Genomic DNA, 26167 nt, shown 5'->3' on the forward strand with positions numbered 1-26167 from the left:
TTGGCTTTTTCGCACGTCCGGAACAAATTAGCTCCTACTATGGAGCAGGGTCTAACCAGCACAACTGGTACTATCTGTGACGTAAGTAGACGTTGATTTGCCAAACGTGTGCGAAAACGCCCTCACCTGCCATGATTTAAAACGCCGTATAAACATACTGTAGTGTCAACTTATTTCGCAAGTATGGAGAACAGCGCTAGATGGACGCGAGACACAACAAAAACACAGCTCCGATCACAGCATCCTCCATCCTCCGGTTGTTTACGTTGTTCTTCTTTGTTTTCGTTGTTGAATGCCGCGCACAAATGACATCACTGTCGACTGGCTTACATCACTTCCTAGTGCCCACTGTTGGTGCGAATGCAACCCTTTAAACGGTACTGAGAAATAGTTCGCGCAAAATCGCCCAGTACTTTAGTACTGTAAATTTAGTTCTGGAACTAAACCGGTGCAAAAGGCCCTATTGTCATAACTGTGCAAGTAGAATGAGATGATGGAAAGTTATCTAGACAGCTACCAATCTAACATGGATGAACTCTTTCAGATTCTGTGAGGTGGGGTTTTGTGTACATGGATACTGTAACTGCTAGATGCTAGACTGCTAGAAGTTCTACCCAATGCACCTTTAAAACTATTTCTTACTTCATGGCGTTTGGTTTGTCTTTTAAGATTTATACTGTAAATGTCATGAGTCTTACCTCCGTGTTGTGCTTCAGTTATGAGTAGACAGTATCATCACCCACACTGGCCTTTTCTAGAGGGAGTCAAGATATCCTGAATTAATCTCCTGAAAAATTATAACTCATCAAAATTATTTAATAGAAAATGATCTGGATATTAAATCATACACAAGTAAAATACATTAGACCACAGCAGTGTTGAATTCTGGATTGTGATTGGTCAGAAGGTGTTGATTAATTTTCTATAACAGCAGCTCTGACAGTAGTGCAGCTGCAAATCACACGTTTATATTAATGTCAATTGTTCTAATACGTTATTGTATCTATAGTAAAAGATTACGAAAACAAAGTGACAGATTATGTATAAACAGATTATGGGATTTGTTGTTATTTAACAAAAAAAGAAACATGTAATTGTTATTATGGACTTTTCTGTAAGAAGTTTATTTAACATTTATGGAAGGAGTCTCCAGTGTGAGTGCTGTGTAACAGTCAGGAAATTTTCTGACATGGAAAAGTCTTCAAGACAGAGGACTCTAAGCTTTATCACTTTAAGAGAAAAAAGAGAAGCTGATAAAGGAACACCTGTTTATACATGATGAAACACAAGGAACTAACTTTTGCAGAAATCTCACAACAATAAATGGATGAAAAGTATGACGTGTCTTTCTGTAATGAATTAAATAGGGAAGTTGCTGTGGTAAAACACTTTGGGATGTGCTGTAATAGGAAAATAATCACCTTCAGGGTAGGAACTCTGAAGCAGTAACTCTGCTTCATCACACCACACTGTCATTGATTATTTTCCTATAACAGCACAACAGAGTGTTTTATTCATTACATAAAACAAGAGTAGGGTGCAGGTGATCTATGACACAAAATAAAATGTCTTCATTTTGCTCTACCTTTTATTCTCTTTGCTTTTTTCATTGGTTTTATTTCAAGATTAGCATAAATCGCATCACTAAGACCAGCTTCAGCATCAGCACCTGCAGTAGCAGAGAACAAAACCATCCCAATAATCTTTAGCCTTGTAATACATCAGTCATAACTCATAAACATACACATAAGTCATTATCAGTCTCCTGCCAAAACCTCACTGAACTCTAGCTCATTTTTTTAGCGTAGATCTTTGACTTTTTAATGGAGACTCTGATGGAACTGACTCGCGGATCTCGAGGAAAATTACAGCTTATGACCTCAGATACTTGGATGCAGACTGTTAATGTGACAAATTATTGAGATTAAGATTTATTAAGATTTCAAATATTATTTGCTGATTTTGTTTTTTAATAAATACATGAAATGTCCCAGCATTAAAAATTCTCTACCATTGTTCCTGTTTCTCTTCTTTTTCTTCATGACCTGTGCGTAAGTGGCTTCTCTCTCTGCTGCAGCTTCACCTGAACACAGTGCAGTGTGTTAATCACTACAAGACACTTCTGTACTTTACTCTATAGAGTTAATCTATAGTTAAGTCTCCTAATGCAAGAGGAAATAAAGCTACCTGTTCTACTCATATCTGCCTGATCCACAGTGGCATAAATGTGTTCACTTCCTAGAGAAAACAGATTTACAATTTCTGAATTTGTTATAAATGCTACTGTAGATTACAAAATAAATTTCAAACAAATAAAACAACTGAATTTATTAAAAGCTGTTCATGTTGTGTATTAAAGAGATGATAATTTTACAATGAATTTCAAAGAAAGACGTGAGTTTCTATTCTTCTAATAAATGTAGAAATAAAGTGATTGACACAGTGTCTGACCAGCCTGAAGTGGTGTGTATCCTGACTGATAGTCTTCAGCTCCTGACCTGCTCTGATTCTGCTCTGATGTCTGATTGGTTTTCTGCTGCTTTTCTGTAGAGGGAGACAGATTCTACATCTGAACAGGGTGTAAATAATTACAGAAACATTTTATTTTATACAGAACTGATTACAGCAATATAACCAGAGAGACTACAATACAGTAGGAATAGGTACAATTATTAATTATGGATATAATTCTAATAACAATATGTAGTTAGATGAGTGTAACTACACGTCTGAACTGCACAACCTGTAGTAAAGTTATATTTACAACTAAACCTAATGATTTCACAAAAACTCAGATTCCATTATTAAACTGAGTTCAGTATGACAGATCTCACACCCAGAATAATTTGTGAGAATTTGTAAAATTAACTGGAAAAAAAACTTTAAATGTGTTTAAATTAAATATACATATATTTTCTTTTCAGTGAATTAGTTCTTAACCTTCATCACCTCTTCTACCATACTTTATGAAATTGTTTTATTTAGCTTTAAATATGACTTTACAACAGGTTTTGAGTTTATAATGATAATAATAATAATAATAATAATAATAATAATAATATCATATCTACTACATTACAGTTAGTATTTCTATATTTCATATGTGCAAGTACCTTTTTATATATTTTATAATCTACACTGTATTTAGTCTGTTTTTTACACTGTAATCAGGACGATATCTCAGACCATAATAATGACTTAAGTGTGAAATATTCCAAACAAGATCCTTTCAACACTTTTATTCATTCTTCAAGTAACCTTTAGTTATTTTTCCACAGTAATGTGATACATCCAAAATTGGTTAATTCTTTAGAAGTTCTGATTATATTCTACATAACATAGCTAAAGCAGTTATCAGACCTTTTTTTCTTTTGTAGGACCACAGCAGGATCATTAAGATCAGTAAAGCGAGGAACAAAAATCCCAAACCCACAGCCACTCCTACTGTTCCACCACCGGATCTAGAACCTGAGACTGAGGAGAGAAAGAGAGCAGAATTTAAGCATTTAAACACTGTGCATATAAACTGTTATTAAAAAGATAATCAAATAAAAAGAAATTCTCACAAGGTTTCTCATGTCTGACTGAGAGCCAGCTTTTCAGTGACTCTCCTCTCTCTGGGTGTTTGCAGTGGTAGAAACCTTCATCTGACTTTGTGACAGTTTGGATGATCATCTCTCCTGTAGTCTGTGTCTGGAGAACTGATCCATCTTTACAGAAATCAGCTCGGAGGTTTGAGGAATTTGTGTTGCGATATAAACAGCGTAGAGTCAGAGGAGGTCCCTCAGTCACAGGATGGACAGGACTCTCCAGGATCACATCACCATCTAGTACAGAGAAAATCACATTTACAATTTAATATGACTCCATCTAGGAAATCCAGATAATATGTGTAGATAATCTAAAAACCGTTTTCTAAGTTATCTGTATATGACTTAAAAAACTACTTAAGCTGTGGAGTCTGAATTAGTACAAAAACTGGCAGCAGGTATCGATTAAATGCTCATTTACTGGTACTAGTAAAACTATTATCTGAAGACTCACCATGCACTGTGATGTTGACAGGATTACTGTTTTCTCCTGATTCAGACTCACACCAGTAAACTCCAGTGTGGGATGTGGAGAGGAAGCTGATTTTGCATGTAGATCCTGTAACTAATCCCCACCATAAACAATCTAACACTCCCTCACTGTGTGTGTATCGTCTCACTGTCCATCCAGTAGAGTTACTCTGGTCCTCACAGCTCAGTGAGAGAGAGTCTTTAGTAAAGTGTTGAGTTCTGCTGGGATTGATGATCAGAGAGACTGGAGGAGATTCACCTTAAACACAGAAAAGAGCCATTTAAATAAAAATTAAAGAGGAATCATGCAATATAATGACACAGAACACAAGTAAATTGCTGTAAATCTACAGTATTTAATTTAAAGCAACATACTGTTTTAATATTTTACAAGTTTATATTGTAAATGATTAGGCAATTAGAGCAGCCAAATGAGCCAATGTACTGGATTATGTTTTATTTTATACTATAAATATATATAAACAAGTATTATGCTTCCAGAATTTACAGTATATTACTGGAAACATGAATATATTTTACAGTTATTTACTTCCTTTTGTTCTTTACTACCAGTGATTTACTGTAAATATTACAGTAAATGTTTTACAGTGAGGAACAGGTGCAGACAGTCAGGGAATCACATCAGCGGGGGACATTATGCCTCCTCACCACCAGATGTCACTGTCGCCTGAGTATTAGTCTAGCTCTATCACACCACCTCCAGATCACTTACTCATTGTAGAGTATATTAGGCCAGCACATGGTCTTATACATGATGTAAAGTCTTGCCAATCCCAGAGTTTGTGCCAGTTCAGAGCCATGTTTAATTTCTGAGTGTCATTGCCCTGTTTAGACTCTTTGTCTTTTCTTTTGATTAGTCTTTTGGATTTGTCCTCTGGTTTCTTGTACGGGGCTTCAGCGTGTTTGACTCTTGCCTGCTTTACAACACTGTTATTTGCATTGTGTTTACTAACAGTGTAACATAATGACATCATCTGTACCTGCATCTGTTTTTGCTCTAAATAGCCATATCTGTATTTGGATTTAAACCTGATGTGGGCATGTTCTTCCCTTTTTGGCAAGCTTTCTAAGATTGGAAAAAAAAATGACATCTGTGCACCTCCTACTCGTATCTGTATCTGTTTAGAACACGTTTTCTGTTCACTCTGAATAATGTATTTGTACTTGGTTTCATCCGTAATGTTTACCTGCTCTACCTTTCTGGCTTTTAAAATAAAATCCTCCTGCACATAGATCCTCAACCATCTCCTGAGTCCTGTATGTTACCCAGAAAAGTTACCCAATGATAAAGCAGAGACATCACAAAATACAGAGGAACACAAGGGAAATTGTGACAATAAGCCTCTACCAGCACTTAGGGCTCTTTAACTGCCTTATACATATTAATAAATAAATGCTGCATTAATCTGATCTTACATTCACACTTTTATTTCTACACTTCAACACAACAGTTAATTTTCCTCACCAGTGATCCATAGTGGCTGTGGATTGCTGTACTGTGTGTGAAAGGCTGGTTCTCCTCTCTCTCCTCTGCACATATAAACTCCTGTGTGATTCAGAGCAGCAGGACTGAGAGTGTAGGAGCCTCCAGATCCTCTGCTGCTGTCTGAGAGGAGCTCCACATACATGCTATAGCCACGATTATGTTTTATTTGAGTTAAGCCGTCTCTGTAGGGAACAGTTGTGTACCAGCTGAATGTCCAGTCTGTAGAGGAGTCTGTAACCTCACAGCTTAGAGTCACTGAGTCTCCTTCAGTCAGCCAGCTCTGTGGAGATACACTCAGTGCTGCCCGTGGTCTCTCTGTTACACAGGAAATACAAAATGATTCATTTATAGATTTATTTAATACACAGTAAGAAGCTTTTCATGAATGAATAATTGCACATTTTCATGTGTCCTTAAAAACCCTCACACACTCACCTGATACAGTCAGTGTAACAGCATCACTGAAGTGTGAGGAGCGTGAGCCTCTTCTCTCTGCTCCTCTACAGGTGTATTTACCTGCGTGGGTCACTTCAACACCACTGATCCTGTACACCTGTTCACTACTGACAGGACTGTGTGAAGCATCTTTATACCAGCTGTACTGCCAGCTAGAGACACCTTCATCCTGTATGTCACATCTCAGAGTGACGGCGTCTCCACTGAACACCTGTTTATCAGGATTTATGGATGCCACTGGTTTAGGTCTTACTGTAGAAAAATAATAGATCATCTAAACTGTCAATTTATCATCATGGGTATCATCAATAGTGGAATAATGAAGGCAACACTTTGCTTTTATCAACTCTCAGCTAATTTACAAATATACTTTTTTTTATCTTTAATAAACTGCGAGATCTGTTAATATTAACTCTGAAATCTGAAAACTCTGATTCACATCTAGATCCAGTTAAACTTTTCCAACTAAGGACTGAGTAATAGTTACAAAAAGTAACTATGGACAAAACACTAATAATGTGTAGTTAGATGAGTTTATCTATATGTCTAAATTACAGTGATCTTTACTATTCATATTTAGAAATATATTTTTTCCCACAAAAACTCAGTCTTCATTATTAAAACATTTTCAGTATGACTGACACACACAATAATTTGTACAAATTTTCAAAGGTTAACTGAAATGAAAATTATAATTAAGATTACAGCATGGGGCTGTCTTGTCTTGGAGTCTGTCTGCAAGGATCGTGTAGGGTAACGAGCCACTTAATCAAACCCAGCAGGAAATGAAGCCAGTATGTCTAAAGACATCTAAAACCTTTCTAGCTAAGTGTGCTTTTCTAAGGATTTGATAAAAACTTTGGATAGTTACATATAAACAGTCAGAAGTCTAATCAGTTCAATTTGTAATCAGATAGTGGCTGTCAAAATGTCTGCGATGCTCCTGTGCCATCACATCATCATTAAAACAGGGAGGAGTGTTTACACATTTTGAACAGAAGACAGCAGACAAAGTTATAAAATATTTAAATGAACTAATACAAAGACTTTAATAACTAGAAATATAGTCAACAGAACAGAAATGAATCAGGGATTATTTCCCCAGCGGTGTTAGTGTGAACAGACATCAGTCAAGTGAAGAGAAGATAATGAGGCTTGTATTTAAATGCTGTGAGTGACTTCTACCTCAGGTGATGAGACAGAGACTGATGTGGATGATGCTGATAATCATAATATCTCAAAATTACAGAATTCTCAGATAAAATTTTATAATTCCAATGCCTCAAATGATCTTCTAATAAATCAGATAATGGCAGAGTCAACACAAGGTGAGATTTACTGCCTTCTTTCTTAATGTTCACTGTGTACTATTAATCAGACTGACTCACCACAATTCTACTGCAAACTTAATATAAAACCCAAATGCTACTGCAAAACACATGATGATGATTCCTGTGAAAGAAATCGGTGTCTACTAGACAGGGAAGTGAAAGTTATTTAGCACTATTTATGTCAGTTGTTCTCATGTGCTGCTGTCATTAAACTTGTGCTGTTTTATAATTAATATGTTAAGGCATTTAAGCAGTATAAAACTATGTAAGCAAAAAACTATTTATTCACATCTAAACTTTTGTTTGTCATCTCATATATTTTCATATATTATAACACTATTTATCTTAAGTGAAAGTAATTCTTGTAAAAAGGGAAACAAAGTAAATCTACACGAGATGGTACGAGAACAAAGAATAAAAATAACTGAGTTAATGTTGCATTCTTTGTTTAGAGCTATAAAACTGCATTAATAAACTAGGAAAAAAATTGACAAATTGTGCGAAAACTTCTCAGCACCAAAACAAATCAAATACGCACACAACATACAGGATAAACTATATATAAATCACCTTGAGCATGGGCCACTGGTATAAGTGAAATCAGCACTAAAAAGGATACAGAAACAGAACATGACATAAATATGAGAAAATATACAGTGTATTAATGAAAACAGCACATTTTAGACACAATGAACCCACAAGATTAAATCTTATTCAGGAAATCTAAACTACCATCTGTAAGAAATACATTTCAAGCTCTCTTAATAACAATAAATAAAAACTACGGTAACTTATACAAAGGTCACTATTCTCATTAAGGTGTTTGTTTCACTTTACTTTCACTTTGGACAGGTAGAACAGGTGACTGTGAATGTGTTGGTGCAGTATTGTGCTGTGGATTGTGGTTCATGTTTGTAGGCTGCAGTGTGTTCTGGGAAGTGGAGCTTCTGGTTGATTCCAGCAATGATGTGAACCCTCCCTCCACAAGAGCTCACTCTGGAAGCCAACCTCTTTCTAGGCCTACCTCTTGGGTGTGGACGTGGTTGCTCGGGATGCTTGGTGAGGAATTTTTGGCAGATCAGGGGTCAAGAACATTCTGTGCCAGAATGCAGCATTGCTTGTCTGATCCGTAGGTCTCCCACTCGATGAGGTACTCCAACTTCCCATCTTTGCGCCATGAGTTCAAGCATATCCATTAAGACACCGTTTATGAGGCACTGGAAGACCGAGGGGGCACGATTGAGCCCATATGGCACGAGCCAGTACTCGAAGTGGCCAGAGGTGGTGCTAAAGACCATCTTCCACTCACTGCCCTCTCTGGTGCAACCGAGGTTGTAGGCACTGCGTAAATCAAGCTTGATGAATATCTTAGCTGAATGAAGTTGTTCCAAGGCAGATGGGACAAGAGAGAGGAGATATTGATATGGATATTGATCTGGTGGAGTCCATGATAATCAGTGCATGGCCTCATCCGTTCTTCTCCACTAAGAAGAATGCTGCAGATGCAAAAGAGGTGGAGAGACAAATGTACCACTGTTGTAATGCCTCTTGGACATAATCCTCCATTGCCTGTTGTTCAGCTAAGGAGAGGGGATAGAGAGGATAGATTTGATTGTACTGTGGAATGGTGCCTGGTAGGAGCTCTATGGAACAGTCATAGGGTCGGGGGGTGGGGTTAAGCCACTAGCTTTAGCTTTCCTTGCTCTGTTTCTCACACTCTGTGGTGCTTAACCTGGGCTGACCCAGCTGCATAGGCTCAGAGCAGTCAGTTTCAGGATCTGGACTCACTTATGCACTTGGCGATTGCAGATGAGTTGATCCGGATGGATATCTAAATCAATGAGGGAATTGGAGGACATCTTGTGATCTCGGCAGGCCAGTTCTGTGAGCACTTCCTGGTTTAAGCCTTGGCGGAAGGCGGCTTTGAGTGCCGGTTCCTTCCATCCTCTTCATGCTGTGAGTGGGGCCTCTGGCTTCAAATGGTGATTTTCAACTTGGTCAACTTTTGGCTTTAAAAGAGCTCAGTGAGTGTCAGTGGAGTTAAATTTGTCCACCATATCAACAGGTAAAAAAGTTAAGTGTTAGTTACTGCTTTCACATGTCCACCTTCACACCTCCTCCCCTTCTTTACTGCTGAATTTGCACCACCACCTTAAAATAGAAAATAAACCACATCCGTGACCTGGTCTCTGCTCTCAGGCCTCTGCCCTCAGGCCTCTAACACTGTCACTGCTCTGTGTGTTAGTCTCAGGACTAATGAGAAGTGTTTGTTTCTGCACAGTTATTGCTCTTATTTTAAACACAGATAGCTAACAAATGATTAGTGATTATTTAAAAAAAAAAGAAGTACTGTGCATTAGTTTGGTATCAGTGTGTATTAGACTTATAGACTATACACTTGCTGTACTGGACTGTTTCTCTGAACAGATCATAATAGTAACAAAAATGGAAATATAAGTTATAAGGCATTTTCTCAGTAAGTGTAGTTAATGATAACATGGTTTTGTTAAAACCTTTCTGTGCTCAGGAAAGACCACCAGAGTCTCAACACATCAGCTAAAGACATTTCAGTTAGTCTCAACCTTGACTTCCATTGGTGAAAGTACAAACACCATCCAGTCATTTCCCTTAGCAGATCAGATGATCATGAGAGGTTGTCAGTGAGCAGCAGATGACAGCAGGACACAGAAGATCAGCTACAGATTCCAACAATAAATACATTACATTTACGGCATTTGGCAGACGCCGTTATCCAGAGCAACCTACATTTATCTCATTTATACAACTGAGCAATTGAGGGTTAAGGGCCTTGTTCAAGGACCCAGCAGTGGCAGCTTGGCAGTGCTGGAACTTCTGATCAGTAGTGCAACGTCATAACTCCTGAGCTACCAATGAGCTATCATAGTTACTGAGAGTAGTTGCACATCAAACTAAATCCTTCTCATAACAGATATGGATACACTGATCCACCTGAGCAGTCATGCTGAAGTACACACAATGTCCTAATCACACAATAAGCTCATCACTCAGGACATTCAGACTGCAGATGAACAACTTTATACCCCACCACTCACTCTAATGAAGACACAAAGAGAACATTTACTCACAGAGCATCACAGGGAGTGGACTGAGCTCCATCCTGTCTCTCTAATGACTGACTGACTGACAGAGCAGAGGTGTGTGTTAAAGCCTTACCACTTCCTGTGTTCTCTCATGGGGAAAGGGGGGGGGGTGTTTGTGGCATGGGTGCATGCATGCTTCTATTTTAGTGGTCACAGACACTGCAACTTCCTGTGTTCTTACAGACAGAGAGAGGGAGAGAGAGAGAGAGAGAGACAGAGAGAAAGGGAGAAAGGGAGAATGTACATATACACTATATTACCAAAAGTATTCGGTCACCCATCCAAATGATTAGAATCAGGTGTCCTAATCACTTGGCCTGGCCACAGGTGTATAAAATCAAGCACTTAGGCATGTAGACTGTTTTTACAAACATTTGTGAAAGAATGGGCCGCTCTCAGGAGCTCAGTGAATTCCAGCATGGAACTGTCATAGGATGCCACCTGTGCAACAAATCCAGTCGTGAAATTTCCTCGCTCCTAAATATTCCACAGTCAACTGTCAGCTTTATCATAACAAAATGGAAGAGTTTGGGAACAACAGCAACTCAGCCACGAAGTGGTAGGCCACGTAAACTGACGGAGAGGGGTCAGCGGATGCTGAAGCGCATAGTGCAAAGAGGTCGTCGACTTTCTTCACAGTCAATTGCTACAGAGCTCCAAACTTCATGTGACCTTCAGATTAGCCCAAGTACAGTACGCAGAGAGCTTCATGGAATGGGTTTCCATGGCCGAGCAGCTGCATCCAAGCCACACATCACCAAGTGCAATGCAAAGCGTCGGATGCAGTGGTGTAAAGCACTCCGCCACTGGACTCTAGAGCAGTGGAGACGCGTTCTCTGGAGTGATGAATCACGCTTTTCCATCTGGCAATCTGATGGACGAGTCTGGGTTTGGAGGTTGCCAGGAGAATTGTACATTTCGGACTGCATTGTGCCGAGTGTGAAATTTGGCGGAGGAGGAATTATGGTGTGGGGTTGTTTTTCAGGAGTTGGGCTTGGCCCCTTAGTTCCAGTGAAAGGAACTTTGAATGCTTCAGGATACCAAAACATTTTGGACAATTCCATGCTCCCAACCTTGTGGGAACAGTTTGGAGCGGGCCCCTTCCTCTTCCAACATGACTGTGCACCAGTGCACAAAGCAAGGTCCATAAAGACATGGATGACAGAGTCTGGTGTGGATGAACTTGACTGGCCTGCACAGAGTCCTGACCTGAACCCGATAGAACACCTTTGGGATGAATTAGAGCAGAGACTGAGAGCCAGGCCTTCTCGACCAACATCAGTGTGTGACCTCACCAATGCGCTTTTGGAAGAATGGTCAAAAATTCCTATAAACACACTCCTCAACCTTGTGGACAGCCTTCCCAGAAGAGTTGAAGCTGTAATAGCTGCAAAAGGTGGACCGACATCATATTGAACCCTATGGGCTAGGAATGGGATGGCACTTAAGTTCATATGTGAGTCAAGGCAAGTGACCGAATACTTTTGGTAATATAGTGTATGTCACTATTACATTTTAGTTGACACAGATGTGGTCGCTCCTGTTCCCTTTTTTTCCCCCACATTAAGACTGTTTTAAGACTCACAGTGTAAAACATATAATGTTTCACTTTACTAGGATTAAAATCATTTGTATTAAAGAATAACACACTGAATAACAGGGCTGTCCACTTTATTAGGAACACCTATGCACCTGCTCATTCATGCAATTATCCAATCAGCCAATCATGTGGCAGCAGCATAATTCATAACCCCACACAGTAACTTGAATTTCAGAAATCTCCTGGGATTTTCACACACAACAGTCTATATAGATTGCACAAACAAAAAGACAGAAAGAAACAGCTTGTTGATGAGAGAGGTCAGAGGAGAATGGCCAGACTGGTTGGAGCTGACAGGAAGGCTGCAGTAACTCAACATGTGTGTTGCTAATCAAGGCCACAGCGGCAGTCTACCCTCACAGAGAAGATGGGATATAAAAGGAGCAAGCGAGCACGCTCAGGAAGAGGTAGGAAAAGCTTACATGCTTTCTAAAAGCGCTCTCTATTTTTTCCAGATGCGACATTAGCGAGGAAGACGAGGCTCCCCCTCTGCACGCAGCCTATTGTGCACAGATGGATGGAGTCAGAGTGTGGGGGAAACGTGCTCTTTATTTTAAGTACAGGTGAAGTCGGGAGGTGGAAGGTGAGAGGGATGAGTGAGCAGTGCAGGCCAAGCAGTGTCTTCGTTCCTGACGTGAGTGTGGCGAGCCGCAGAAGCAACGCACAATCGAATTAGAAAAGAAAGAAAGCAGAGGAAAGAACTGACTAGAGAGATTGCACCAATCACACCCCAAACCCTGCCCTTAACCTTTATTTCACCAAAATATAAACCCTCCTTGCCCAGTTATTTATTTTTAAATTCTCATACACAAATGATATGGTAACTGTTACAGGACGGTTCAGTGTGGACCCAATTGCATAGTGAAAACCCCTGCTTGCTTATAAATAACTTTCCTCTGCTTTCTTTTTTTTCTAATTCTTTTAAATTCTCATTTTCCTTTTCTTTTACTCTTTTACCCTTACCTCAGATAAAGCCCTGACAATACAATACCAGGCACTCCTCTATGAAGGTGTGACAAAGGGCTGTGTCAAAGGCTGGTCTTAAGTATCCTACCTGGCAGGTGCAGTTAATCCAGGTTACTGGATCCAGGTAACTGAGTTCTCCTGAATGGCTGCTTTCACTGTGCTCCACTGCTGCCCTCTGCTGGCTGCTGGAGGTGTAGCATGGCCTCTTACAGTAACAAAAGGGAATACATGTTTATTTATACAGTAAAATATGCATGAAATTATTTTTCTGACTATTTTTCTGATGTTCCTGACTGCAGACACCTACCAAAAATTCTCCCCAATTGTGTAGACTGTGTTAGTGCTCATATACAATGATGATTTAGATACAAGCTTGATTTACAAACTTCTAATCCTGACTGTTTAATCCCTCTGCCAGGACTGGGAAGAAATGCACTTATGAGGAAGTTATCTAGCAGGGTTTAACAGTGAAACCTTGTATTTCACTTTATAAGTAGCTTTTGATTGTCTGAATCACTGCCACTGCTGTAATGTTAATTTCTTGTGTTGTGTTTTAGACATTTTCAGTGTTATGTTAGTCCTGTACATCAGTGTACCAGTGTGTAGACATGCAGTAAGAGTAATAACACTTCTGTTTGTTTCCTCATTTACTCCTGAACTTTACAGCACTGAGATCCTCTACTTACACTGAATAATACTGCAGGATCGAGTTTCTGCTTTTAAGAGAACACGTCATTATTTGAGAAGACTACCCCGAGTTCAAATGTAGGAATTTCGAGTTGATGGGGTGTTTTCTATGGCTTTTCCTAGTCAGAGGCTGGAAATTACATAAAATCTCTATAAAATCTCTCAAATTGTCACGACCGGAGAGCCAGTCTCCGGCGTGAGAAACGGACGTTATACCGTTGAGCCACAGGGAGGTAGTAAACCCGCGAAGCAAACGCTGAAGTAGTGCACAAGAATCTATTTATTAAGTAAAAAAAAACAAGGAAATGACTCAAGGGAAAAAACGGGAATCCGAGAAGGCAATGAATAACAATAAACGAAGACGGGCAGGAAAACCGAAAAAAAGCCAAAACTAAAATAGAGAAAAAAAATGAGCAAAAAAGACAAAAAAACAAGGCAAGAGTGCTAGGAAAAAACACAGAAGGAATTTAACTCGAGAGACGCAACTATAACGACGACAGGGGCTTAGGAAAGAACAATAACCAAGCGGGGAACAAAGGCAAAAGGGATGGCTTAAATACACAGAACGGGAACAAGACACAGGGGAAAGCAATGAATCCAATTACAACAAAGAACTAAGGCTGAGCGACATCTAGTGGGGAAAACGTAACACAACAAAAAGACAAAAAAAGGACCAAAACTCTGACACAAATAGCCACTCTTTGAGCAGAAAAGCATCTCAGAACACACAAGATGTTGAACCTTGAGGCAGATGGGCCACAGCAGCTGAAGATCACTCCTGTCAGCCAAGAAAAGGAATCTGAGTCTAGAGCGGGCACAGGCTCACCCAAACTGGCCATTCCATCTCAACTGGTCCAATGCAGGTTACTTGACCATTTTTAATTTTCCTGAGTTTTTTTTTTGAGTGATTACCTCTATGTGTTGGCATTGCAAAACCACCAGTGTTATTTATTTATTTATTTATTTTTTTATTTTACTTAGTTTAACTATGACCGCCATCTTTGTGTCATGGCACACAATAAATTTTGGTTATACAGCTCTTTACAGAAACCTCAATATTTTGTCTCAGGATGGTCCTAGCTCCTTGGAACCAAAACTGATCTCTATAGCACTTTACAAGGTATATGTACACATATAAACATTTTGCAAATTCTTGTTCCTTAGACTTCCTCACAGACTTCCTCAAAGATTGCTCACAATCTTTAGCATTACAATTGGACTGAAGTTCTAAATCTTTTAGGGTCAATTTATAATGGGAGGCGTTCGAGTCTCAGTCTTAATTTTTCGGTGGTATCTAGGTAATTATAGTCTGCATGCAGAACATCTCCGGTTTGAGACTTCTCTTATTTATTTATTTTTTTTATGGGGGTGAGAAAGTGCAATATTTTTTCAAGTTGAATATCACTGGTGGGGGACCAGATACCAACAGAAATAAGTCCTCTATAGCAGCAGTCTGCTGTATAATTTTTGTTGAAATTCCACTGGTTACAGAACAAGGCAGAGTAAAACTTTGGGGAAAAGCTTACTTTATTCATGCATTTTGAGAAATGAACAGATGTAATATAAGTATAACACATAATAGAAATGAACAATATTTTACAGTCATTGTGCTTTTGATTGACATACAATAGCATATGCTTGTCAATGAGGTCTATATTGGCAACAGTGAAGCATGATCTATCACAGGGTTCTTCAAATCTGCAGAGTTTAGCTCCAACCTCCAAACTTACCTGCCTGTAATTTTCTAGTAATCCTGAAGACCTTGGTTAGCTTGTTCAGGTGTGTTTGATTAGGGTTGGAGCTAAACTCTGCAGGACAGTGGACCTTGAGGGCCAGATTTGAAGAACCGGCCTGATCTATCATGCTGGTTCAGATGTACATTTGGTATGCATGAAAAGATTTTATCCATATATGGAATTGAACAGTCAACAGGGCCATAAACAGAGCTGAGGTGTTGTTTCTCCTGTGATAAAAGCAGTAAGTGACTACAGATCAGAAGACACTTTTATCACAGTAGAAAAAACACCACAGCTCTGTTTATGACACTGTTCATTTATAAAACACCCAAATGAACACTGTAATTCCACACAAACATATTTACTAATAACCTGGTTTTAAATGTAGACTACCTGTGGAAAGCTGCTGTTTTGTCTGACTGTCATCAACCTCACTGCTTAACCTGTCTAAAATTAACAAACAGAATGGAAAGACATAAAATACATGTTTTAAAGAAAGTTTTATTTGTTTATATGGCAAGAATAACCTACATTTCATTCAGGGTTGTACATCTTTATTCATATTTTATCTAAACATTGCTGAAATACAAAACGAGTTGTCTAAGGTAAGCCTCCTCTTTGTCTTGCACCTCGTGCATGCATAAAACACTGTTTAAGCCACAAACAAGTCATTTCAGGTGACATTTCAGAACGTGGTGAGACGATTTACAAAGCACCAGGTTATTTGTAAAGGCACAAATACGTATGAACAATAAAATCTTTTTTTAGAAAATTGTAAACTATAAAGAGAAAATTTTCAAAAAACAACATGTATATCAAAGGTGTGTGTGTGTGTGTGTGTGTGTGTGTGTGTGTGTGTGTGTGTGTGGTCGGCGGGGGGGGGAGTGCATTAAAAAAATTAGTCGTATTATGAATTTCTTTTTTAATGTGTCAAAATATGCAAATGAACCACCTGTATATAAAAATAATTGTATTTGTGACCTTAATAATAAGTGCACAGAATAAGTAGAAAAAGAAAAGCAGTAAAAAGAAGAAAAAAATAAGTAATGTTCCTACGTAGAGGAAGGGGATGAGCAGACTTTCCTTTCTGAGCGTTTTAGGAAAAACTGAAGACAAACACAAATCACAGTTTTCCAGCGATCTGTTTGATAACTGTAGCTTCATCAGTGGACACAGACACACGGCTCACTGCAGAGAGAAAGAAAGAGATTGCAATAAATACATTTATAAATATATTTCTCCTCATACTGCTTCCATTGATGTTACAAACTAATTAACTTAATTGAATTGAATAAGTTGAATCAACTTAATTGAATCAGTTACCAAAGCAAGAAATCAGTTATTTGGCATGTCAGTATTTTGCATGTTCATAGCTAACTATGTCATAACTGTCCAAGTAGAATGAGATGATGGAAAGTTATCTAGACAGCTACCAATCTAACATGGATGAACTCTTTCAGATTCTGTGAGGCGGGGTTTTGTGTACATGGATACCGTAACTGCTAGATGCCAAGTTCTACCCAATGCACCTTTAAAACTATTTCTTACTTCATGGTGTTTGGTTTGTCTTTTAAGATTTATACTGTAAATGTCATGAGTCTTACCTCCATGTTGTGCTTCACCTCTGAGTAGACAGTATCATCACCCACACTGGCCTTTTCTAGAGGGAGTCAAGATATCCTGAATTAATCTCCTGAAAAATTACAACTCATCAAAAGTATTAAATAGAAAATGATCTGGATATTAAATCATACACAAGTAAAATACATTAGACTACAGCAGTGTTGAATTCTGGATTGTGATTGGTCAGAAGGTGTTGATTAATTTTCTATAACAGCAGCTCTGACAGTAGTGCAGCTGCAAATAACACGTTTACATTAATGGCATTGTTTTAATATGTTATCGTTTCTATAGTAACAGATTACGTAAATAAAGTCAGATTATGTAAATAAACAGATTATGGGATTTGTTGTTATTTAACAAAAAAAGAAACATGTAATTGTTATTATGGACTTTTCTTAAGAAGTTTATTTAACATTTATGGAAGGAGTCTCCAGTGTCAGTGCCGTGTAACAGTCAGGAAATTTTCTGACATGGGAAAGTCTTAAAGACAGAGGAGTCTAAGCTTTATCACTTTAAGAGAAAAAAGAGAAGCTGGTAAAGGAACGATTGTTTATACGTGATGAAACGCAAGTGGTAAAAGGAACTAACATTTGCAGAAATCCCACAAAAAATGGATGAAAGATATGATGTGTCATTCTGTAATGAATTAAATAGGGAAGTTGCTGTGGTAAAACACTTTGGGATGTGCTGTAATAGGAAAATAATCACCTTCAGGGTAAGAACTCTGAAGCAGTAACTCTGCTTCATCACACCACACTGTCACTGAATATTTTCCTATAACAGCACAACAGAGTGTTTTATTCATTACATAAAACAAGAGTAGGGTGCAAGTGATCTATGACACAAAATAAAATTTCTTCATATTGCTCCTACCTTTTATTCTCTTTTCATTTTTCATTGGTTTTAGTTCAAGCTCAGCATAAGTCACATCACTAACATTGGGTTCAGCATCAGCACCTGCAGTAGCAGAGAACAAAACCATCCCAATGATCTTTAGCCTTGTAATACATCAGTCATAACTCATAAACATAAACATAAGTCATTATCAGTCTCCTGCCAAAACCTCACTGAACTCTAGCTGCTTTTTAAAAGTAGATTTTTAAACTCTAGAGTTTATTTTCTTCAGCTTCCTTTATCATTCAGCATGAGGCATCTTTTCAATGTATGATAACTTTATGATTAATGCTATGCAGAACAAATCACTGGCTTTTTAATGGAGACTGTGATGGAACTGACTCGTCTGATCTGGAGGAAAATTGTAGCTTATGAACTCAGATGCTTGGATGCAGATTGTTAATGTAATAAATGATTGAATGTGCTGAAGATTTCAAGTGTTTTTTGCTCATTTTAGTTTTAATAAATAATCCATGAAATGTATTAAAAATACTCTACCATTGATCCTGTTTGTCTTCTTTTTCTTCATGACCTGTGCGTAAGTGGCTTCATTCTCAGCTGCAGCTTCACCTGAACACAGTGCAGTGTGTTAATCACTACAAGACACTTCTGTACTTTACTGTATAGAGTTAATCTATAGTTAAGTCTCCTAATGCAAGAGGAAATAAAGCTACCTGTTCCACTCATATATGCCTGATCCACAGTATCATAAATGTGTTCACTTTTTACTGAATTTGTCATAAATGCTACTGTAGATTACAAAATGGATTTCAAACAAATAAAACAAGTCAATTTATTAAAAGCTGTTCATGTTGTGTATTAAAGAGATGATAATTTTACAATGAATTTCAAAGAAAGATGTGAGTTTCTATTCTTCTAATAAATATAGAAATAAAGTGATTGAGACAGTGTCTGACCAGCCTGAAGTGTTGTGTATCCTGACTGAGAGTCTTCAGCTCCTGACCGGCTCTGATTCTGCTCTGATGTCTGATTGGTTTTCTGCTGCTTTTCTGTAGAGGGAAACAGATTCTACATCTGAACAGGGTGTAAATAGTTACAGAAACATTTTATTTTACACAGAACTGATTACAGCAATATAACCAGAGAGACTACAATACAGTAGGAATAGGTACAATTATTAATTATGGATGTAATTCTAATAACAATATGTAGGTTAGATGAGTGTAACTACACGTCTGAACTGCACAACCTGTAGTAAAGTTATATTTACAACTAAACCGAATGATTTCCATTATTAAACTGAGTTCAGTATGACAGATCTCACACCCAGAATAATTTGTGAGAATTTGATAAAAATATTAACTGAAAAAAAGTCAAAGACTTTAAATTAAATACATATATTTTCTGTGAATTAGTTCTTAACCTTCATCACATCTTTCACCATATTTTCTGAAATAGATTTAGTTAGATTTAATAGATTTAATTACTTTACAACAGGTTTTGGGTTTATAATATAATAATATTAATGAATAATATGAATATGTATTAATAACCACATTACAGTTAGTATATATATATTTAGTATGTGCAAGTACTTTTCACATATTTTATTATCTACACTGTATTTAAACTGTTTCTTACACTGTAATCAGGACAATATCTCAGATCATAATAATGACTTAAGTGTGAAATATTGCAAACAAGATCTTTTCAACACTTTTAGTTATTTATTCATCAAGTAACCTTTAGTTATTTTTCCACAATTATGTGATACATTAAAATTTGTTTTATTCTTTAGAAATCCTGATTATATTCTACATAACATAGCTGAAGCAGTTATCAGACCTTTTTTTCTTTTGTAGGACCACAGCAGGATCATTAAGATCAGTAAAGCGATGAACAAAAATCCCAAACCCACAGCCACTCCTACTGTTCCACCACCAGATCTAGAACCTGAGACTGAGGAGAGAAAGAGAGCAGAATTTAAGCATTTAAACACTGTGCATATAAACTGTGTTATTAAAAAGAGAATCAAATAAAAAGAAATTCTCACAAGGTTTCTCACGTCTGACTGAGAGCCAGCTTTTCAGTGACTCTCCTCTCTCTGGGTGTTTACAGTGGTAGAAACCTTCATCTGACTTTGAGACAGTTCGGATGATCATCTCTCCTGTAGTCTGTGTCTGGAGAACTGCTCCATCTTTATAGAAATCAGCTCGAAGGTTTGAGGAATTTGTGTTGTGATATAAACAGTGTAGAGTCAGAGGATGTCCCTCAGTCACAGGATGGACAGGACTCTCCAGGATCACATCACCATCTAGAACACAGAAAATCACAAACAAGGAAATCCACACACTATTATGTGTGTGCATATAATATAAATAAAAGTTCTCTAATTTATCTGTATATAACATAAAACCCTCTAAATCTGTGGAGTCCGCAGGTATTTAATTAAAAGTCTGCAGAAAACTTCATTCACTAGCTCATGAGAAAACGTTCAACTGAATTATGTATGCATCAGTACAGATATATATGAATATCCAATACTGATTTGATTCCATGCTCATTTACTGCTACTAGTAAAACTAGTATCTACTACTAGCATACACATATCCATACTCAGAATTATAGAAATGTACAGGTAATGTACTGAGAGGAAAAAAAAATAGTTATCTTTTTTCTTCCAGAACAATATCAGAGCTCTGAATATTCTGTAAATCATTTCCCTTTTCCTTTAACAATAAACACACTACATGAAGACTCACCATGCACTGTGATGTTGACAGGATTACTGTTTTCTCCAGATTCAGACTCACACCAGTAAACTCCAGTGTGGGATGTGGAGGGGAAGCTGATTTTACATGTAGATCCTGTAACTGATCCCCACCGTGAACAATCTAACACTCCCTCACTGTGTGTGTATCGTCTCACTGTCCATCCAGTAGAGTTACTCTGGTCCTCACAGCTCAGTGAGAGAGAGTAATTAGTAAAGTGTTGAGTTCTGCTGGGATTGATGATCAGAGAGACTGGAGAAGATTCACCTTAAACACAGAAAATCAGCACATGGTCTTATACATGATGTAAAGTCTTGCCAATCCCATGGTTTGTGCAAGTTCAGAGCCATGTTTAGTTTGTGATTGCCATTGCCCTCTTTAGACTCTTTGCCTTGTCTTTTGATTAGTCTTTTGGATTTGTCCTCTGATTTCTTGTACGGTGCTTCAGTGTGTTTGACTCTTGCCTGCATTGTGTTTACTAACAGTGTAACATAATGGTATCATCTGTACCTGCATCTGTTTTTAGCTCTAAATAGCCATATCTGTAACTGTAATTGGATTTAAACCTTTTGGAAAGCTTTCTAAAAAAACAAGCAGACAAGCAACAAACCTCCTATTCGTATCTGTATCTGTTTAGAACATGTTTTCTCTTCACTCTTAATAATGTATTTGTACTTGGTTACATCCGTAATGTTTACCTGCTGTACCTTTCTGGCCCTTAAAATCCTCCTGCACATAGATCCTCAACCATCTCGTGAGTCCTGTATGTTACCCAGAAAAGTTACCCAATGACAAGGGGCAGAGACATCACAAAATACAGAGGAACACAAGGGAAATCATGACAATAAGCCTCTACCACTTAGGGCTCTTTAACTGCCTTATACATATTAATAAATAAATGCTGCATTAATCTGATCTTACATTCACACTTTTCTATACTACACTTCAACTCAACAGTTAATTTTCCTCACCAGTGATCCATAGTGGCTGTGGATTGCTGTACTGTGTGTGAACGGCTGGTTCTCCTCTCTCTCCTCTGCACATATAAACTCCTGTGTGATTCAGAGCAGCAGGACTGAGAGTGTAGTTGCCTCCAGATCCTCTGCTGCTGTCTGAGAGGAGCTCCACATACATGATATAGCCACGATTATTTTTTATTTGAGTTAAGCCGTCTCTGTAGGGAACAGTTGTGTACCAGCTGAATGTCCAGTCTGTAGAGGAGTCTGTAACCTCACAGCTTAGAGTCACTGAGTTTCCTTCAGTCAGCCAGCTCTGTGGAGATACACTCAGTGCTGCCCGTGGTCTCTCTGTTACACAGGAAATACAAAGTATTTTTTTTTCTAGATTTATTTAATACACAGTAAGAAGCTTTCCATGAAAGTCTAATTGCACATTTTGATGTGTCCCCAAAAAACCCTCACACGCTCACCTGATACAGTCAGTGTAACAGCATCACTGAAGTGTGAGGAGCGTGAGCCTCTTCTCTCTGCTCCTCTACAGGTGTAGTTACCTGTGTGGGTCACTTCAACCCCACTGATCCTGTACACCTGTTCACTACTGACACGACTGTGTGAAGCATCTTTATACCAGCTGTACTGCCAGCTAGAGACACTTTCATCCTGTATGTCACATCTCAGAGTGACGGCGTCTCCACTGAACACCTGTTTATCAGGATTTATGGATGCCACTGGTTTAGGTCTTGCTGTAGAAAAATAATAGAGCATCTAAACTGTCATGATGAATTTGTCGTCATGGATATATAATGATGATATAGGAATAGTGGAAGCAACAGTTTGCTTTTATCAACTCAATCAGCTACTTTACAAATAAACTGTTTTTTTTTAATAAACTATGAGATCTGTTAATATTAACTCTTGAATTAAAAAAAAAAAAACACCCACAATAAGTGGTGACCATGATCTGATGTTCTGTCTAATTTCCAAAATGATTCGTCAGCAGTTTCCTACAGAACTACTTTTACAAATTTACACATCACTGTTTAACTATAAAAGATCACCTAAGGAGTGAGTAATAGTTACAAATATTAACTATGGATTAAATACTAATAATGTGTAGTTGGATGAGTTTAAGAGAACTATATGTCTAAATTGCATAGTCACATACTAGTCATATTCATAAATAGAATTATTCCCACAAAAAAACTCTTTTTTTTTCCTCCCATGTTGGAAAAATTAAAGTTACAGGTTTATCTCTTCTTCATTTTTCTTTGATAAATAGCATGTTTTTAAACTTTTGCATTGGATCTCAGCAGCCCCAAACGACAAATATTTTTAGAACAAATGTATTTCAAGATTATTTTGAACATACTGGAATAACAAGGAATTATAATAATTAAGCAATATTTTCTTACTCCTTCTAAAAAACCTGTGGTGAAAAGGGGAAAAAATCATGACATACCTCTCATTGTAATCTTGACAGGATCACTGAACTCTGTGTAGTAGTAGTCGTAGTAGTAGTAGTAGTAGTCTCTCTTGTGTGCGCGACACTGGTACACTGTTTCTCCTGCATTATCGACTGTCACATTAAGTGTGTGTGCTTGTTCACTGTAGTAAGTGTAAGTGCTGATTATTTTTGTACCAGAGAAACTCCCATCCAGTCGACTGCTGCAGCTCACAGCTCAGAGTGATGGTGTCTCCAGTGTAGACGGAGCTCTGAGGATTCACTCTCACAGTCGGTTTGGGTTTTGCTGTTGGTATGAAATGATGAAGGTGTCAGAGCTACTTTTCACTTCACAACATAAGCAGTAGATTCACTGTGCTTTAACATATGCTTTGTGTCTAAGACAAAGATTTAGATTTAATATTTGATACAAGATGTTATAATTGTATGTTTTCTTATACGGCTGCTATTCAGTATATTTTCTATGTAACAAAATTCATGATTGGATTAAAGTGTAAAACTCTGTATTTGATGATTTTAGATTGTTATTTTATGGAACTTCATGGATCCTGCATTTTCTTAAAAATTAGCAACAGCATGACTTCCTATAGTAAAGCCACGACTGAAGACTTTTTTCCAAAATATCTACAGTGATTCTGTAGCTAAACATAATCTTCTAGCTGAGAATCATTCATTTTCAGTTCAGTCCAACCATGAAAGTAGGATCAGCCTGGCTTTTTAGTGAAGAATACATCAGTTTTGTGTGCATGTCTATATAATTACTCGAAATTAATTGGCTCAATCTGAGGTTTGTCTTTTAAAAAAATGAAGTAATCTTATAAATATGTAATTTACTGAATATATGTGAGGTAGTCTGGAAAAATTCATTAGACGTTTCTACAGCTGGATTCTGGTAACATCCAAACATGATGAAAAATAAAAAATAACCTCTATAGCTAAGTGTGTTTTTCTAAGGATCTGATAAATAAATAAATAAATAAATAAATAAATTGTGGATAGTTACATAGAAACAGTTTGTAATCAGATAGTGGCTGTCAAAATGTCTGCGATGCTCCTGTGCCATCACAACATCATTAAAACAGCGAGGAGTGTTTACGTATTTTGTACAGACGACAGCAGACAAAGTTATACAATATTTAAATGTACTCATACAAAGACATTAATAACTAGAAATATAGTCAACAGAACAGAAGTGAATCAGGGATTATTTCCCCAGTGGTGTTAGTGTGAACAGACATCAGTCAAGTGAAGAGAAGATAATGAGACTCGTATTTAAATGCTGTGAGTCACTTCTACCTCAGGTGATGAGACAGAGACTGATGTGGATGATGCTGATAATCAAAATCTCTCAAAATTATAGAATTCTCAGATAAAACCTTATAATTCCAATGCCTCAAATGATCTTCTAATAAATCAGATAATGGCAGAGCCAACACAAGGTGAGGATTTACTGCCTTCTTTCTTAATGTTCACTGTGTACTATTAATCAGACTGACTCACCACAATTCTACTGCAAACTTAATATACAACCCAAATGCTACTGCAAAAGACATGATGATGATTCCTGTGAAAGAAATCGGTGTCTACTAGACAGGGAAGTGAAAGTCAGCATTAAACAAACAGGGACTCAGTTACTAACAGCTCAAAATCTGAACCCTAAAAATAATGTTATCATATTAAATAAGAAATAAACACCCACAGACTCACCTGATACAGTCAGTGTAACAGCATCACTGACCTCTGACCTCTGAAATAAACTCCAGTGTTGTCTTTTGCAGGTGTAATCACCACTGTCAGAGTATCTAACAGACTGGATTATGAACTCCTGCATTGTGTTGTCTGTGAGTCTGTTATTATTTTTATACCATCTGTATGTCCAGTGAGTGCTTCCTCCTTTCTGTACGTCACATCTGAGAGTAACACGCTCTCCAATGAACACATGTGTATCAGGCCTTATGGACACGACAGCTTTAGGACTCCCTATAAAACATTATGTTGTTAATAAACCTTACATAAAGTAATTCTCAAGTGTACACTACTAATATAATTTTTTAGATTGAGTATGAGTACATGTTTTTGTTATTTGTTGATACTGATATGTGTAACCTACTTACTATTAAGAAGTCAGGGGCATCATGGACCATTTTATTTAGCACTATTTATGTCAGTTGTTCCCATGTGCTGCTGTCATTAAACTTGTGCTGTTTTATAATTAATATGTTAAGCAGCATAAAACTATTTATTCACAACAAAACTTTTGTTGGTCATTCTTTTCTTATATTAAAGCACTGTTTATCTTAAGTGAAAGTAATTCTTGTGAAGGGAAACCGTAAATCAACAGCCACACAGTGTGGGTGAATTTACCAAGATCACAAAGTGAATCTACACATGAGATGGTACGAAAACAAAGAACGAAAATAACTTGATGTCACATCTTTTGTTTAGAGCTATAAAACCTGCAATAGTAAACTAGGAATAAATTGACAAATTGTGCACAAACTTCTCAGCCCCAAAACTGTTAGGACTTGGACTATCTTGGCCTCTAGAGGCCGCTATTGCTTCTGTGTTTTGTGTTTTGTTTTGACAGCCATGTGCTTTTGTTTTTCCATGTGCCTTGTGCCCCGCCTAGTCCTCATTACTTACACCTGTTTTCAGTTTGCCCCCTTGATTTGTTTGTGTATTTATACCCCCTCAGTTTGGCCTCTATTTGCGGAGTCTTTGTGCTGTGATGTTTAAGACTAGTAAGCGCTGGTCTGTGTTCTTTACCTATGTCTTTGTGTTGTTTTGGTACTTTACTTTCTTGTGAACTTTTTGGACTTTCAATTTGCCGTTGTTGGATCTTTGCCTCTTCTTTTCTGATTTTTGGTTTCTTGGACTGTGCACTTTTGGATTTTTTTTAAAATTTTTTTCCCTTGTATCTTCTGAGTGTTTGGATTATACTTTTGTTATTTTTTGCCTTGGATTTTGGATCTTAATTAATAAACTGTTTCCTTTACTCTACTCTCGCCTCACTCCTCTGCACTTGAGTCAT

The 26167-nt window shown here is 37.6% G+C and overlaps 1 protein-coding gene across 1 annotated transcript; it reads right to left on the reverse strand.

Annotated features, from left to right (window-relative positions):
* Nucleotides 1-671: 671 nt before the first annotated feature.
* Nucleotides 672-26167, reverse strand: LOC113545588 (hemicentin-1-like). Its single transcript, XM_053233247.1, is given in 25 exon segments — nt 672-754; nt 1586-1654; nt 2012-2083; nt 2452-2536; nt 3175-3179; nt 3361-3468; nt 3567-3827; nt 4045-4320; nt 5548-5883; nt 6004-6276; nt 10418-10430; nt 13132-13248; nt 17071-17126; nt 17963-18046; nt 18482-18553; nt 18901-18993; nt 19790-19903; nt 20010-20258; nt 21414-21476; nt 21687-22022; nt 22145-22417; nt 23134-23281; nt 23283-23422; nt 24844-25116; nt 26149-26167. Coding segments are annotated over 25 exon segments (3618 nt in total).

This window comes from Pangasianodon hypophthalmus, chromosome 4 (assembly GCF_027358585.1).
Source record: "Pangasianodon hypophthalmus isolate fPanHyp1 chromosome 4, fPanHyp1.pri, whole genome shotgun sequence".
Classification (NCBI taxonomy): domain Eukaryota; kingdom Metazoa; phylum Chordata; class Actinopteri; order Siluriformes; family Pangasiidae; genus Pangasianodon; species Pangasianodon hypophthalmus.